General features: G+C 42.9%; 1 protein-coding gene across 1 annotated transcript in view; it reads left to right on the forward strand.

Annotated features, from left to right (window-relative positions):
• Window positions 1-12756, forward strand: part of LOC137385106 (beta-1,3-galactosyl-O-glycosyl-glycoprotein beta-1,6-N-acetylglucosaminyltransferase 3-like) — a 50478-nt gene extending 37722 nt beyond the window's left edge. Inside the window, exon 4 of the mRNA XM_068059875.1 lies at window positions 11669-12756. Within this exon, the coding sequence (XP_067915976.1) occupies window positions 11669-12202 (534 nt within the window). The 3' untranslated portion in view covers window positions 12203-12756. The remainder of the gene's footprint in view (window positions 1-11668) is intronic.
• The last annotated feature ends 5384 nt before the right edge of the window (window positions 12757-18140 follow it).

The raw sequence follows: 18140 nt of genomic DNA on the forward strand, positions 1-18140 counted from the left end.
TCCAAGTCATTTATATGTAGCAACAAAAAAAATGGCCCTAGCACTGACCTTTGGGAAACACCAATGTCTACCATCCGCCAGTCTGAATAACAATCATTTACTATGACCCACTGTTTTCTGTCCTTAAGCCAAATTTTAACCAATTGGACACTGACCCTCCTATTCCATGAGGCACAATTTTGTTAACCAGCATTTTATGTGGTACCTTATCAAATGCTTTCTTGAAATCCACATATAGACAGCGTTCACCACATTTCCTCCATCAACTTTCTCTGTTACTTCATAAAAAAACAATCAATTAGATTCGATTAGTCAAGCATGATCTGCCTTTTGCAAATCCGTGCTGACTATCCTAAATTAATTCAAAACTCTCCAGTACCTGCTGAATTTTTTTTTGCCTGATGACTGTTTCTAAAACCTTATCCACCCTGCTTTTAAATTGACTGCCCTGCAGTTTCTAGAATTGTCCTTACCCCCTTTCTTGAATAACGGGGTCATAGTTGCCACTCTGGCACTTCCACCATATCTAGGGAAGATTGGACGGTTATGGCAAGCCTTTCCATTATCACTACCCTCATTTCCTTTAGCATCCTGGGATGCAAGCCCTCTGGACCAAATGGCTTAACCACCATAAGCATAGCCAATCTTTCTAGTATCTCCTCCCTCTCAATTTTGATCCTATCCATTCCTCTACTCTCTCTGTTTCTACTGATAATTTGTCAGATTCCTGTTTCTTAGTAAATTCCTGTTTCTTAGTAAACACCAATACAAAGTACTCATCAACTATTCTAGACTTGCCCTGCACCCTTTTGTCCCTAAATGGTCTCACTCCACCTCTTACTACCCGCTTACTATTTACATGCGGTAGGAGATTTTTTGTTCTCTTTTATGTTGACTGCTGTTCTATTCCCAGTCGTATTTCCTATTCACCTTCCCTCTCAACCAATTGTATGTGACCCAGTTCTCACTTGAAGAATTCACTTGTCATACATCATATACACGGTTACCTGTTTTTTGTTTCATCATCATCTCTATCTCCCTCGTCATCCAAAGAGCTTGCTTCGTCTACCTTTCACCCTTGTTGGAATGTACCTAGACTGTACTGAAACACCTCTTCCTTAATAATAACCCATTATTCCATTGCAATTTTTCCTGTCAGTCTTTGGTTCCATTTTATCCTGGTTAGAACCCTTTTCTTCACATTGAAATTAGCCCTAATCTAGCCATTCTACATTATATTGTTCCCTGCTTTTCTGCATTACGAGTCTAAACCTTATGATACGATGATCACTGTTACCCAAATGCTCCCTCACAGACACTTGGTCCACTTGCCTCCGTTCATTTCCCAGCACCAGATCCAGCAATGCCTCCTTTCTAGTTGGGCTGAGAACATACTGATCAAGGAAGTTCCTCTGAACACAATGCAAAAATGCACACCCCCCCACCCTGGCTTTCCCTTTAATCTCAAATTATCCCAATCGATATTTGGATAACTAACGTCGCCCAAAATCAATACTCTGAAGTTTGTGCACATCTCTGTGATTTCCCTGCAGATTTGTTATCTCTCTCTGACTGTTTGGAAGCCTGTAGAATACCCTTTCTCTATCCATCCTGTTAAAACTTTTCATAATTTTAAACACCTCTGGTAGGTCAACCCATTGCCTCCTTTTCTCAAAAGAGAATAAGACCCAGCCTGTCAATCCTTTTATAATATGCATGCCCATGCAGTGCTGATATCATCTTTGTAAATCTTCTCTGCCCTTTCTCCAGTGCCTCTATATCCTTTCTATAATATGGCAACTAGAATTGCATGCAGTACTCAAAGTGTGATCTAACTAAGGTTCGATATAGGTTCAGCATAACATCTCTACTTTTTAATTCGAACCCTCTAGAAATAAAGCCTAGTGCTTGGTTTGCTTTTTATATCATTGCTAACCTGTGGAAACCTATAATGATTGATCTGTTTGCACTCCCAAGATCACTTTGTTACTCTACCCCAGCTAGACTTGTGCCTTCCAAGTGATAACTGACCTCTCCATTCTTCCGACCAAAATGCACTACCTCACATTGATCTGTGTAGGACTTCCAATTTGCCAATTACTTTATTTTCATTTTGCAAGTTTATTAATGTCGTCCTGTAATTTGTTGCAACCCTCCTCAGTATTGACTAGCCGCTCCCACCTCCATGATTTGGTGATTTGGTGTCATCCACGAATTTAGAAATTGTGTTTTTGATTCTAAAGTCTAAATCGTTAATACAAATTGTGAACAGGAGTGTTCCCGGCGCTGATCTTTGTGGAACACCACTTCCCACCTTATGCCACTCGAATAACTACCCTTTACTCGCACTCTCTGCTTTCTGTCTTGAAGACAGCTAGCAATCCATTCTGCAACTTGTCCCCTGCTACCACAGTCTCTGATTTTATTCATGCATCCATTATGGGGCACCTTATCGAAGGACTTTTGAAAATACAGATAAATAACATCTACTGCATTACCATTGTCTACTGTATCTGTTACCCCTCAAAAATCAATAAGGTTGGTCAAACAAGATTTTCCCTTTTGAAATCGATGCTGACTACTCATTATATGAACATAGAGGGTAGTGAACAGGTAGGCTGAAACACCCAGGAGGCAGTCGAAGTGATTCAATCCAATCAAAAGGAATGGAGTATATACTCAAAGGAACCAGTGTTGCGAATATGCTCAGCATCACACTACAGTGCCACTACCAGTAAAGCACAAGAGTTGTGAAATTATCCACATCCGGTGGTCTCACATCTCCCATTCCACTGCGTTGGAGAGTCAGGTGCTGACTTAAATCTCGAATAAAAACAGAACATGCTGGAAGAAATCAGCAGGTCTGGCAGCATCTGTGGAGAGAGAAACGAATTTAATGCTTCATGTCTGTTACCTTTCATCAGAACTGGGAAACCTTTGAAATGTAATATGATTTGAGCAAGTGAAAGGAGAGAGATGTGAAAAAGGACAAAAGGGAGGATTTGTGATAGGGTGTTGGACAAGACAGATTAAATGACAAAACGTTTCATGGTGCAAGGCCGAGAAGAGTGGTAATGGAACAAATAAAGAAACACAAGATGTGTCTAGAGGAGGTGTGAATTGCAGGATCCAGAATAGCTAACACCTAGAAGCAAATAAGAGAGAAACGAGAGAGAGAGAGAAACAAAACAGCAAAGTAAAACAAAAGAGTATGAGGGAAAAAGCTACGATCGAAAATTGTTGAACTCAGTGTTGAGTCCAGAGGTTATAAAGTGCCCAGTTGAAAGTCGAGGTGCTGTTCTTCAACCTTGCATTGAGCTTGACAACATTGCAGCAGGCCAAGGATACAAAGGTCAGAGTGAGAGCACGGTGGAACATTAAAAGGAAAGGTGACTGAAAGCTGAGGTTTATGTTTGCAGACTGAATGGTCACTCAGACTGCATTTGGTTTCCCCAGTCTACAGGAAACCATATCGTGAGCAGTCAACATAGAAGAAAGAAGTACAAGTAAATCGCTGTAAAATGCAACGTTCCATAATAGTGCTTCCACTATATCTTCTCTTTTCCTCAACTAAAAATTCACCCCTACCCCGACCATGATTAACAGGCCCTAAACTGTCTCCGTTCTATTTCAAGCACTTCCACTCTCCTTTCCCCTCACTCCCGGAAGGAATGTTTGGGACTCTGGGCGGAGGGGCAGAGGAAGTAAAAGGCCAGGTGTTGCCCTTCATGCATTTGCATGGAAAGGAATGGAGCAAGGTTTGGTGGAACGGGATATCACAGAAGGAATGGTTCCTTCAGAATGCTGAAAGAGGAGAAGATGTGTTCCATGGCGGCATCCTGCTGGAGGTGGTAAAATGGAGGAAAATGATTTGTTGCCTATGAATGCTGGTGGGGTCGTAGGTGAGAACAAGAGGAATCCTATTGTGGTTCGGGGCGGGAGGGAGGGGAAAGAATGAGACTGGAAGTGCGTGAAATAGAATGGAGACAGTTCAGGACCTGTTAACCACTGTCAGGGCGGTGGGAGTGGGGCGGTGGGAGCGGGGGTGTGTGTGTGGATTCTTAGTTGAGGGAAAGAGTAGATATATTGGAATCGCTATTATGGAAGGGTGCATTTTCCAAACAGGTGCGACAGAGGCAGAGGAACTGGGAATGGAGTCATTAAAGGAAGCAGGGTGTGAGGAAGTGTGGTGGAGATAACTGTGGGAGTCAGTGGGCTTACAGAGAATATTGGTTGATAACTCCAGAATTGGAGACAGAGAAGGAAAGGAAGGAAGGAAAGAGTTGGAGATAGACAATGTGAAGGCAAGAGAGGGGTGGAGATTAGAAGCACAGTCAATGAAATTTTCCAGCTGAGGGAATGAGCAGGGAATGGCACAGATACAGTCATCAGTGTAGATTTAAGCGAAGAGCCCTGAGTAGAACTGGAACAAGGAATATGTCACATATCCCACCGAAAGTGCAGGCACAGCTAAGACCTATGTGGACACTTATAGTAACACCTTTTATTTGGAGGAAGTGAGTGGAGTTGAAGGAGTTTTTTAATGTGATAACATTTTCAGCCAGGCGGAGGAGTGTGGTATTGGATGGAGGCTGGTTGAATCTTTGTTCAAGGGAGAGAGCTCAGGCCATCCTGGTGGGAGATGGAAGTGTAGAGAGATTGGATGTCCATCCCATTGACTTGTCTCTCGAGTTAGCTTACCACTTGCACGGTAACATATGTTTGAAATCACTTGTCTTGGGAATGAGAAACGAAGGATGACTTCATCGTTAGATTTTTGTTGCTCTTCCCAGACAACTGAAGACATGGCAGGTGATCATTTATTGCATTGTTTTCAAACCTTTACATACGTTCCTTTCAGGTCTGGTTACTGATTGGGTTTATTACATATCACACGTTTTAATTTGATGCTTGCAGTTGGCAGGAGCAATTCTAAGTAATCAAACTGAACTAATGTGGTGACTCTCCCCATCGCTGATCTTCAATTGGCATTTCTTAGCAGTGCAGTGAACCTTGACATTTCTGCTAGATTTCCTCTTTTGAACTTTTACAATCAGAATTTGCTATGCAAAATTCATACCTGCAAAAAGAAGATAACGTCAAAAGAATAAATACACGAAGTTATAAAAATAATGTAAAGAATATTCCATGGACAAGGGACTTTTGCTCCAAAGTTAAGTCGGAGAAGATTGACTTTTCTCCTTGGAACAAAGAATAGAAACATAGGAACAGGAGTAGGCCATTCAGCCCATTGAGCCTGCCCCGCCAGTCAATATGATCATGGCTGATCATCCACTTCAATGCCTTTTCCCCACATTATCCGCATATCTCCTTATGTCATTTGTGTTTAGAAATTTTTCAATCTCTGCTTTAAACATACTCAATGACTGAACTTCCACAGCCCTCTGGGGTAGAGAATTCCAAAGATTCACAACCCTCTGAGGAAAGAAATTTCTCCTCATCTCTGTCCTGAGTGGTTTCCCCCTTATATTGAAATTGTGTCCCCTGGTTCTAGACTCCCCAACCAGGGGAAACATCTTAGCTGCATCTACCCTGACTATCCCTTTAAGTATTTTGTAGGTTTCAATGAGATTACCTCTCATTCTTCAAAACTCTAGAGAATACAGGCCCAGTTTCCCCAATCTCTCTTCATAGGACAGTCCCGCCATCCCGGGAACAAGTCTGGTGAACTTTCATTGCACTCCCTCAATGGCACTAATATCCTTCCTAAGGTAAGGGGACCAAACCTGCACATGGTGCTCCAAGTGCGGTCTAACCAAGGTTGTAAACAATCGAAGCAAGAATTCACTACTCCTGTACTCAAATCCTCTTGCGATAAAGACGAACATACCAGTAGCCTTCCTAATTGTTTGCTGCACCTGCATGTTAGCTTTAAGTGACTTATTGACAAGGACACCAAGGTCCCTTGTACATCTACACTTTCCAACCTCTTACCATTTAAGAAATCCTCTGCCCATCTGTTCCTCCTACCAAAGTGGATAACCTCACATTTTTCCACATTATATTTCATCTGCCACAGTCTTGCCCATTCACTAAGTCTATCCAAATCCCCTTGCAGCCGGTTTGCATCCTCTTCACAACACTTATTTCCACCTAATTTTGTGTCATCCGCGAACTTGGAAATACTACATTTGGTCCCCACATCCAAATCATTGATATATATTGTGAACGGCTGGAGCCCAAGCACTGATCCCTGCAGTACCCCACTAGTCACAGCCTGCCAACGCGAGAATGACCCATTTATTCCTACTTTCTGCTTTCTGCCTGTTAACCAATCCCTAATCCATGCCAGTATATTACCACCTGTCCCACGTGCTTTAATTTTGCTAACCAACCTCCTATGAGGGACTTTATCAAAAGCCTTCTGAAAATCCAAGTATACCATGCCCACTGACTCCCCTATTTTCAATTCTGTTAGCAACATCCTCAAAATACTCCTGCAGGTTTGGCAAACATGATTTCACATTCATAAATCCATGTTGTCTATGCCCAATCAGATCATTATTATCCAAGTGTCCATTTATCACATCCTTTAGTGTTGATTCTAGCATTTTCCCAACGACTGATGTAAGGCTATCAGGTCTGTATTTCCCTAATACCTCTCCCCCTCCTTTCTTAAATAGTGGGGTGACATTTGCGACTTTCCAATCTGAAGGAACCTCCCCAGAATCGATGGAGTTTTGGAAGATGATCACCAATGCATCTCCACTATCTCCACTGCTACCTCGTTCGACACTCTGGGATGTAGAATATCAGGTCCTGGAGACTTATCAACCTTCAGCCCCATTACGTTCTCCAATACAGCCTTCTTACTAATACTAATTTCCTTCAATTCCTCATTTCCCCTAATCCCTTGGATCTCTAATTCTGGGAGATTTCCTGTATTTTACTCAGTGAAGACCGATGCAAAGTAATCATTTAGCTTCTCTACCATTTCTCTATTCCCCATTATAAGTTCTCCCGACTCTGCCTGTAATGGACCCACATTTGTCTTAGCCAAACGTTTCCTTTTTTATGTAAATTAGAAACATTTACAGTTCATTTTTAAATTTTTTGCTAGCTTACGTTCATATTCTATTTTCCCTTTCTTTATCAGTTTCTTTGTCTTCCTTTGCTGTGTTCTAAAATCTACACAATCCTCAGGTTTACTACTATTTCTGGGAACTTTCTACACCTTTTCTTTTAATCTTATACATTTCTTAACTCGCTTTGTTATCCACGGTTGATTGCCTTTACTTTTGGGGTTTTTGTGCCTTGAAGGAATGTAAATTGCTGAAAACGGAGACATGTTGTCGAAGCTTTTCATCTTGCACTCATCAGGACAACCACAAGAATAACAAATGTAAGGGAGAACAACAACTTATACTGCATGAGAAGAGAGTGCTCATTGAATGGCAAGTGAACTCTGATTGGCAGAGGAATTGCCTTGGCGAATGCACCAGTAATGGACTAACAGTTAACTGCCAAGCTATGTTTAAATTTTAAACCAGGCAGCTTGACTCTGATTGGTCAAGACATTGCCGTGAGGAATGAAGCACCGAATTTTTAAATTTTTTAAAATTCATTCATGGGATGTGGGCGTCGCTGGCCAGGCCAGCATTTATTGCCCATCTCTAATTGCCCTTGAGAAGGTGATGGTGAGCTGCCTTCTTGAACCGCTGCAGTCCATTTGGGGTAGGTAGACCCACAGTGCTGTTAGGAAGGCAGTTCCAGGATTTTGACCCAGCGACAGTGAAGGAACGGCGATATAGTTCCAAGTCAGGATGGTGTGTGACTTGGAGGGGAACTTGCAGGTGGTGGTGTTCCCATGTATTTGCTGCCCTTGTCCTTCTTGTTGGTAGAGGTCGCGGGTTTGGAAGGTGCTGTCTAAGGAGCCTTGGTGCACTGCTGCAATGCATCTTGTAGATGGTACACACTGCTGCTATTGTGCGTCGGTGGTGGAGGGAGTGAATGTTTGTAGATGGGGTGTAAGTCAAGGAGACTGCTTTGTCCTGGATGGTGTCGAGCGTCCTGAGTGTTGTTGGAGCTGCACCCATCCAGGCAAGTGGAGAGTTATCCATCACACTCCTGACTTGTGCCTTGGAGATGGTGGACAGGCTTTGGGGAGTCAGGAGGTGAGTTACTTGCCGCAGGATTCCTAGCCTCTGAACTGCTCTTGTAGCCACTGTATTTATATGGCTACTCCAGTTCAGTTTCTGGTCAATAGTAACCCCTAGGATGTTGATAGTGGGGGATTCAGCGATGGTAATGCCGTTGAATGTCAAGGGGAGATGGTTAGATTCTCTCTTGTTGGAGATGGTCATTGCCTGGCACTTGTGTGGCGCGAATGTTACTTGCCACGAATCAGCCCAAGCCTGGATATTGTCCAGGTCTTGCTGCATTTCTACACGGACTACTTGAAGTATCTGAAGAGTCACCAATGATGCTGAACATTGTGCAATCATCAGCGAACATCCCCACTTCTGACCTTATGATTGAAGGAAGGTCATTGATGAAGCAGCTGAAGATGGTTGGGCCTAGGACACTACCCGAAGGAACTCCTGCAGTGATGTCCTGGAGCTCAGATGATTGACCTCCAACAACCACGGCCATCTTCCTTTGTGCTAGGTATGACTCCAGCCAGCGGAGGGTTTCCCCCCTGATTCCCATTGACCTCAGTTTTGCTCGGGCTCCTCGATGCCATACTTGGTCAAATGCTGCCTTGATGTCAAGGGCAGTCACTCTCACCTCACCTTTTGAGTTCAGCTCTTTTGTCCATGTTTGAACCAAGGCTGTAATGAGGTCAGGAGCTGAGTGGCCCTGGTGGAACCCAAACTGAGCGTCACTGAGCAGGTTGCTGCTAAGCAAGTGCCGCTTGATGGCACTGTTGATGACACCTTCCATCACTTTACGGATGATTGAGAGTAGACTGATGGGGTGGTAATTGGCCGGGTTAGACTTGTCCTGCTTTTTGTGTACAGGACATACCTGGGCAATTATCCACATTGCAGGGTAGATGCCAGTGTTGTCGCTGTAATGGAACAGCTTGGCTAGGGGCACAGCAAGTTCTGGAGCACAGGTCTTCAGTACTATTTCTGGAATATTGTCAGGGCCCATAGCTTTTGCAGTATCCAGTGCCTTCAGTCATTTCTTGATATCACGTGGAGTGAATCGAATTGGCTTGAAGTCTGGCATCTGTGATGCTGGGGACTTCAGGAGGAGACCGAGATGGATCATCAACTCGGCACTCCTGGCTGAAGATTGTTGCAAATGCTTCAGCCTTATCTTTTGCACTGATGTGCTGGGCTTCCCCCATCATTGAGGATGGGGATATTTGTGGAGCCACCTCCTCCAGTTAGTTGCTTAATTGTCCACCACCATTCACGACTGGATGTGGCAGGACTGCAGAGCTTAGATCTGATCCATTGGTTATGGCATCGCTTAGCTCTGTCTATCGCATGCTGCTTACGCAGTTTGGCATGCAAGTAGTCCTGGGTTGTAGCTTCACCAGGTTGACACCTCATTTTGAGGTATGCCTGGTGCTGCTCCTGGCATGCCCTCTGCACTCTTCATTGAACCAGGGTTGGTCTCCTGGCTTGATGATAATGGTCGAGTGGGGGATATGCCGGGCCATGAGGTTCCAGATTGTGGTTGAGTACAATTCTGCTGCTGCTGATGGCCCACAGTGCCTCATGGATGCCCAGTTTTGCCTTGCTAGATCTGTTCGAAATCTATCCCATTTAGCACGGTGATAGTGCCACACAACACGATGGACGGTATCCTCGATGTGAAGGCGGGACTTCGTCTCCACAAGGACTGTGTGGTGGTCACTCCTACCAATACTGTCATGGACAGAAGCATCTGCGGTAGGCAGATTGGTGAGGACGAGGTCAAGTATGTTTTTACCTCGTGTTGGTTCCCCCACCGCCTGCCGCAGACCCAATCTAGCAGCTATGTCCTTTGGGACTCGGCCAGCTCGGTCAGTATTGATGCTACCAAGCCACTCTTGGTGATGGACATTGAAGTCCCCCACCCAGAATGCATTTTGTGCCCTTGCCACCCTCATTGCTTCCTCCAAGTGGTGTTCAACATGGAGGAGTACTGAGTCATCAGCTGAGGGAGGGCGGTAGGTGGTAATCAGTAGGAGGTTACCTTGCTCGTGTTTGACCTGATGCCATGAGACTTCATGGGGTCCAGAGTCGATGTTGAGGACTCCCAGGGCAACTCCCTCCCTACTGTATACCACTGTGCCACCACCTCTGCTGGATCTGTCCTGCCGGTGGGACAGAACATACCCAGGCATTGTGATGGCAGTGTCTGGGACATTGTCTGTAAGGTATGTTTCCGTGAGTATGACTATGTCAGGCTGTTGCTTGACTAGTCTGTGGGACAGCTCTCCCAAGTTTGGCACAAGCCCCCAGATGTTAGTACTTTGCAGGGCCGACAGGGCTGGGTTTGCTATTGTCGTTTCTGGTGCCGAGGTCGATGCTGGGTGGTCCGTCCGGTTTCATTCCTTTTTATAGACTTTGTAGTGGTTAGATACAACTGAGTGGCTTGCTAGGCCATTTCAGAGGGCATGTAAGAGTTAACCACATTGCTGTGGATCTGGAGTCACATGTAGGCCAGACCAGGTAAGGACAGCAGATTTCCTTTCCTAAAGGACATTAGTGAACCAGATGGGTTTTAAAAACAATCGACAATGGTTTCATGGCCATCAATAGTCTAGCTTTTTAATTCCAGATTTATTAATTAAATTCAAATTGCACCTTCTGCTGTGGTGGGATTCGAACCCATGTCCCCAGAGAAGTACCCTGGGTCTTTGGGTTACTGGTCCAGTGATAATACCACTACGTCACCGCCTGCCCTGTCACTTATTTTGTTCAACCGAAACAGGACCAATGTTTGTCTCTGTGCTTCAGCCAATTTGTCCCTCGTACCTTCGTAATTTCTTTTGTTCAAATTTAACCCCCGGTTTCAGATTGAAATACCTCAATTTCAAATATAATGTAAAATTCTATCACATAATGATCACTCATCCCTAAAGGTGCTTTTACAGCAAAATTATTAATTAGCCCTTTCTCATTACATAATACTCGATATAAAATAGCCTGTTCTCTAGTAGGTTCATCAACATACTGCTCTAGAAAACCATCCCTAGCACACTCCAGAAACTCGTCCTCCACAGTATTAGTGCTCATTCAGTTTGCCCAGTCTATATGCAGATTGAAGACACCAATTTTGATTTAGAGAGGTGATTTGATAGAGGTATGCAAGATTATGTCAGATTTAGATAAGGCAGACAAAGGAAAGCTGTTCCAATTATCTGATCATATAAGGACTAAGGGAACATATTTATGATTTTGGGCAAGAGATACAGAGGGAAATGTTTAGAAGATCTTTTACCGCAGTGGGTGGTAACGACCTGGAACTCGCTGTCTACGAGGGTGGTGGATAGAATGGGTTAATAAAACTGACTGGATTGATCTACAGAAAGCCAGTATGGAGCTGGTAGGCCGAATGGCCTGCCTCAGTGCCAAAATGACTGTATGTTTATGTCTCTATAATTGAAGCCATAAACACTCATTGTTATTGCTGCTGATGGTGAGGTGTTGGGAAAATGAGAATGAAGTTGGACCATGAGAATCCATTACTCTTTTTTGTCTTTCAGAGACGGTGGCAATTTCATCATGATGTCAACGAGACTCTGAAGTTAACCAATCAAAAGAAGAGCCCCCCTCCTCTAAGCAGCCCCATATTTGTGGGCAGTGCATACATTCTGGTCACTAAAGAATTTGTGAGTAATTTATTTGTAAACAAAGAAATCCAGGCATTTTTCAAGTGGTCAGAGGACACCTACAGTCCCGATGAACACATCTGGGCAACACTGCAGAGAATGCCCAAGGTACCCGGTTCCATTCCATACACTCCAACACACCTCAGCGGGAAACCAAGAGTTCTTACTCGAACAGTGAAGTGGTCTTTTGAGGCTGGTGATACAGCGAAAGGCGCCTTATATCCACCTTGCACAGGAAGGTACCGTCATCTGATCTGTATATATGGAGCTGGAGATCTCCACTGGATCATCCAACAGAAAAACCTCTTCGCCAACAAGTTTGATCCCGAAGTGGACAACACAGCTGTGCAATGCATGGAGGAATATCTCCGACACAAAGTGATCCATGGAACAGAAAGTACAGAGTAAACAGGAAGATATAGCAAACAGGCAGAAGGCAGAAGTGTAGCAGCGAGTGCATAAAGATTGTGGATTGAAACAATGTTCTGGATTCTAATGGAGAAATCTGTCACATGTGCACTAGTACTGTAATAATGGCCAACAATTGGCTGCTCAACAACATACAGGGAAAAACAAGAAGGATTCAATTACATAACATATCCAACACATCAATAGGCATAGGGCCAAAAGATAAACAATTGTGGCTGCATAATAACTAAAACTGGAGCATTGCAAAAATAGGAAAGTAACAGTGAAAATGAGCATTGCAATGAATAGGCCTGCATCAGTGGCTGCATCAATGGTTGAAACATGGGTATGTAATCAATAGGACTGTAACAGTAGCTGCATCAATAATTGAAGCATGAACATTGCAATGAATAGGCCTGTAACAGTGACTCTGGGATAACATATTTAAATTGGGGTCCTGTGTTTGGAATCATATTAATTTGGAGCAGCACAGTGGCGCAGTGGTTAGCACTGCAGCTTCACAGCTCCAGCGACCCAGGTTCAATTCTGGGTACTGCCTGTGTGGAGTTTGCAAGTTCTCCCTGTGACTGCGTGGGTTTCCTCCGGGTGCTCCGGTTTCCTCCCACAGCCAAAGACTTGCAGGTTGATAGGTAAATTGGCCATTATAAATTGCCCCTAGTATAGGTAGGTGGTAGGGGAATTGAGGGAAGGTGGAGATGTGGTAGGAATATGGAATTAATGTAGGATTAGTATAAATGGGTGGTTGATGGTCGGCACAAACTCGGTGGGCCGAAGGGCCAGTTTCGGTGCTGTATCTCTAAATAAAATAAATAAATTGCTCCCGAGTCTGGGATCTTATCCATTGGAAACTCGATTTTTGGGATCTAAATCTAACGCCAATTACAAAGAAATGAAAAGAACCAGGTCTCTTGTACGATAAGGTACAGTCTATACCATTGTTATAGCATTATGGTTGCAACAGAGTTTTTGGGAAAGCAGAATGTTTCCCTGAGTGACTTTGATGACTTTAACTGAAAACAAATTCAAAGAATTGGTAGCGAAACTGGGGTTGGAATTGAAATCAGGTATCAAAAAAGCAGAGATAATTGAAATAATAGCTGAACATCTGGAATTAGTAGAAGATGATGATGATGCAGATGAAGGGCAAGATGAGGAACAAGAAAGGGAATACAAGAGACATGAAGGTAGTAGGTCCGAGAGTGAAGCAGTGGAATTGGCTAGGATTCAGTTAGAAATGAAAAAAAAAACTTGAGGCAGAAAATGAATTAAGAAAATTTTAATTGGAAGACAGGGAGCAAAAGAGGGAATTTAGGTTAAAAGAGATGGCACTAAGACAAAATGGGCAGATTGAATCTGAGCTTAGATCAGGACCCAGCAAGAAGTTGTTTAAATTTATACAGACTCTTCCTAAGTTCAAGGAAAGAGACGTGGAGGCATTTTCATATCTTTTGAATAAAATAGCCAAATAAAATGAAATAAAATGGCTGAAAGAAAGCTGGACATTGCTCCTGCAGGGCAGGCTGGTAGGCAGAGCTCATGAAGCTTATGCCATGCTTTCTGAAGAGGCTTCTACAGATTATGAGATGGCAAAAAATAGCTATTCTCACTGTGTGTGAGATAGTCCATGAAGTTTAGGAACTTACGGAGATTGGCTGGACAGACATATTTAGAATTTGAGAGGCCTAAGTAAATTACTTTTGACCGTTGGATACGGACAATAAAAGACAGAAACCACATATTTTAATCTTCGAGAATTGATTTAAAAACTCCATTCCTTCATATCGATAATCCGAAAGTTTTGAAAGCTAGGCAAGCAGCAGAGATTGCTGATAATTTTGAATTTGTGAATAAGCCAACCTATTTTATTTATTTATTTAGAGATACAGCACTGAAACAGACCCTTCGGCCCACCGAGTCTGTGCCACCAATTTATACTAATCTTACATTAACCCCATATTCCCTAGCACATCCACACCTTTCTCCTACCGCCTACCTACACTAGGGGCAATTTACAATGGCCAATTTACTTATCAACCTGCAAGTCTTTGGCCGTGGGAGGAAACCGGAACACCTGGTGGAAACCCACGCGGTTACAGGGAGAACTTGCAAACTGCGCACAGGCAGTATCCAGAACCGAACTGGGTTGCCGGAGCTGTGAGGCTGCGTGCTAACCACTGCGCCACTGTGCCGCCCATAAACCCGAAAAGGATAGAAAGTGGGAGAGTGAAAGGAAAACAAGTAGCCAGGGTCAAGAAGGAACATCTGGGAACGCCCCAGGGTCACCTCCTCAGGTCAGATAGGAAGGTGCTGAGGGTAGAAGTGAGGTTTGCAAGCCAAAGTGTTATCATTGCAACAAAACAGGTCATCTTCGTTCAGAGTGCTGAAATTGTGAGATAAATCCATAGGTTGTTGTTGGGGTATGCAAAGTTAGTGCAGAAGAAAAGACTCTGATTGAGGGTATAGCAGACCAGGCTATCGCTTTAATGACAGCTGTGAATGTGAAACCAAATACTAAAACTAAAAGGAGTGTAGAAGTTAAGAATAACATACCTGAGAGTTATAGTGATTTTTTGTCAAAGGGGAGAGTAATTCCATATCCTGTAAGTGATTCAGGAAAACATATCATTATACTAAGGGACACAGGAGCAACCCAAACTCTCTTGCTGGGGAAAGATATGAGGTTTCCACCGGAGATCACCTTGAACGCTAAAGTTTTAATTAATGGAAATGATGGAGAATGTATACCTGTACACCTAGAGAGTGACTGAATATCTGGGATAGTAACTGTAGTTGTTGTCCACAGTTTACCAGTAAAGGGAATTGTCTTCTCCTAGGAAGAGATTTGGCTGGATCAAAAGTATCAGTTTCTCCTAGAGTTACAGAGGAACCAAGTGAAATTAAGGAAACAGAGCAAATGCAGGAGCAAGTTCTGGGAATATTTCCTGCATGTGTAGTTACCCGAGCAATGGCTAAACAGGATCCATTGTCGGAGGTAAAAGGGGCACCACAAATAGATAGTCAAGTATCTGAAAACTTATTTGGGGGTTTAGATAATCCAAATGAGAAGTTTAACAGATCAACTATCATTGCAGCACAGCAAGCTGATCCAGGGATATACCAAATAGCACAGATGGCTCTGTCAGAAGCTGAGGTGAAAGGAATTCTGGAAGGCAAATTTATATGGCAAACGGGGTTTTGAGGAGGAAATGGAGACTGACTCATACACCTGCCAATGAAGACTGGATAGTTGTTTTACAGATAGTGGTACCACCTAAATATCGACAAGGATTATTAAGGTTATCACACGACATTCCTTTTGCAGGACATAGGGGAGTTTGGAAGACCAAATCACACATAAGCAAACATTATTACTGGCCAGGTCTTACAAAGGATGTGAGCCAATTTTGTAGGGCGTGCCATACCTGTCAAATGGTGGGAAAATCACAACCTACCATAACAGCAGGGTATAAAGTATTACTGTTGTTACCATCACAGGGAGAACCATTAAAAGCATGGTTCAGTGGTCAATATAGAGTGATGAAAAGAGTGGGTAAGGTAGATTACTTGATTGATACCCCTAATCGCCAGAAGAAAAAACTAGTTGTGTCACATTAATACACTCAAACAATATTACCACAGGAGGGAGGATAAGCCAGTACAGGTATGTCAGGTAATCGGGACTGTTGAGAAAAAAAAGGATAGTGAGGATGAGGCAGAAGCAGGCCTAGGAAATTCTCAGATTGAACCTCCAACTATCCAATTAGCGAATACAGAATGACTAGGAACATTAAATTATAGGCTTTTACACTTAGAGGCAAAACAAGCATGAAGTCCTAACCAGGGTTTTCACAACGTTTCAAAACATTTTGTAGGGATAAGCCAGGATGTACAACCTTAGCCATACATGATGTGGGTATAAGGGGAGTCATTCCTTTGAAACAACATTCTTGTCGCTTAGGTCCAGACAGACAGGCCCAAGTGGAAGCAGAGGTACAATGCATGCTGAAAGGCAGCTTAGTTGAACTTAGTCAGGACAGATGCAATTCCCAGATGGTCTTGATGTCTAAACCTGGTGGGTCAGCTCAAACTTGCATAGACTCTAGAAAAGTCACTGTGGTAAAGAAGGCAGACTCCTACCAAAATTCTTATTTAAAATACTGCACGGCCAGAGTGGGCAACACAATATGTCTTAAAGAGACAGATGTGTTGGAGGAATACTGTCAAATTCGTTTGACACCCCAGGGTAAGAATAATCGGCTTCTGTTACACTAGACAGGGTTTTCCAATGTCAAGTGATGCCACATAGGTTAATGGGTACTCGAGAAACTTTTCAGAGAATAGTAAACCCAGTAGTGGTCAGTGCTTCTAACTGTACAGTTCATCTTGTTGAGGTGATGGACAATCGGGATGCTGGAAAGGGAAACACGAAGCAATTGGAAGACTATGCTTGAAAATTTAAAAATGGGTTAATTGGGACAACCTTTTGAAAATTTAAAGCCGAAATGTTCTGGTGGAACTTGTTGCTATCGTCTTAACATTTTAGAAAAGTATATGCCTGTAAATGTGGAAAAAAATGTTAGCATTTTCTTCAATTTGTATTTTTTTTTTTACCCATTGCAATGAAACACATTCCGGGAATGGTGTTTCATTCCGCCAGGGGTGGAGGTGTTGTGATCCTGTAATTTTTTTTCAGGGAGGAATGCGGTGTGCCTTTAAGGCTATAAAAGAACTGTACTGCTTTAAGGTAGCAAGCTCTAAAGACTGAGTCGAAGACTGCATTCTCACTGCCTTGGATACAGACATTCGGAGACTGCTATACAAAGGATGCATTCTCATTACCTTGACTCCAGCCACTCGGACTGAGCATCGAGAGGTACATTTGTTACAATTCAATTTTGAACTGGCTTATAGGGCAAACAGTCTGTCTCTAACAGGAGTCACAGATAGACAGCTGTGTGTTAGCACCTGAAAGGAGAGCTCTCAGCCTATTTAAGCTGGAGGAAGAGAATTTAGTCTGTTTATTTAATATTATTGCTCAAAATTCTAATAAAAAGTCAAGCCAAATCAGAGATACCTGATAATTTAAACTGAAGGAAGGGAAGTTAGACTGTGGCAATCTTTCATCCCTCAAAAATTCTAAAGTCAAATTGATTCATTTAAAAATGTTTGCCAGTCGTTAATTGTTGAAATTCACTGGAGAAGGAAAGCATGACTTACTGCTGGAATTAGACAACGGACTGTCCTACTGTTGAAGAACCTTTTTCCCCATTGGCTGGTTGTGAGGACTTAAAGCAACATTGGACTGTAAATTTGCAAGGACTCATTTTTTCTATTTTAAATGTTGTTTATGCCTGAGTAATGTTTAAGAAATTAGTTTGCTCTAATTAAGCAGTTAATTTGTTGATTTAAAGACAACTGGTTTGGTTAGCCTCATTCGGGGGTTAATAGATGGTACAATTTGGCTGGGTCTTTAATTTGGAAAGTTAAAAGGATATGTTAGGCGATCTGTGGAGGGACGGGATTGAATTAACAGTGCATTTCTCCCACCTCAATCTGAATCATATATTTTGATTGGGGGCTTTGACTGGAATGGTCGGCCATAACAGAAGTAATCACCAAATACTTACGTTAATTAAAAAACAGAAATTGCTGGAAATATGCAGGATATCAGGCAGCTGGACTTCAATACGATTGTCACGTACATTTTCGTTAAACAGTTAAGAATTATACATTCATTAGATTGGGTGGTTCAGATTCATAAGATTGCGGCCAAACATCCAGGGTGTAAATGCAGAGTATTTTGTTATAGAGTCATAGAGAGATACAGCACTGAAACAGGCCCTTCGGCCCACTGAGTCTGTGCTGACCCATTTATACTAATCCGACACTCATCCCATATTCCCTACCACATCCCCAC

Source organism: Heterodontus francisci, chromosome 28, assembly GCF_036365525.1.
Source record: "Heterodontus francisci isolate sHetFra1 chromosome 28, sHetFra1.hap1, whole genome shotgun sequence".
NCBI lineage: Eukaryota > Metazoa > Chordata > Chondrichthyes > Heterodontiformes > Heterodontidae > Heterodontus > Heterodontus francisci.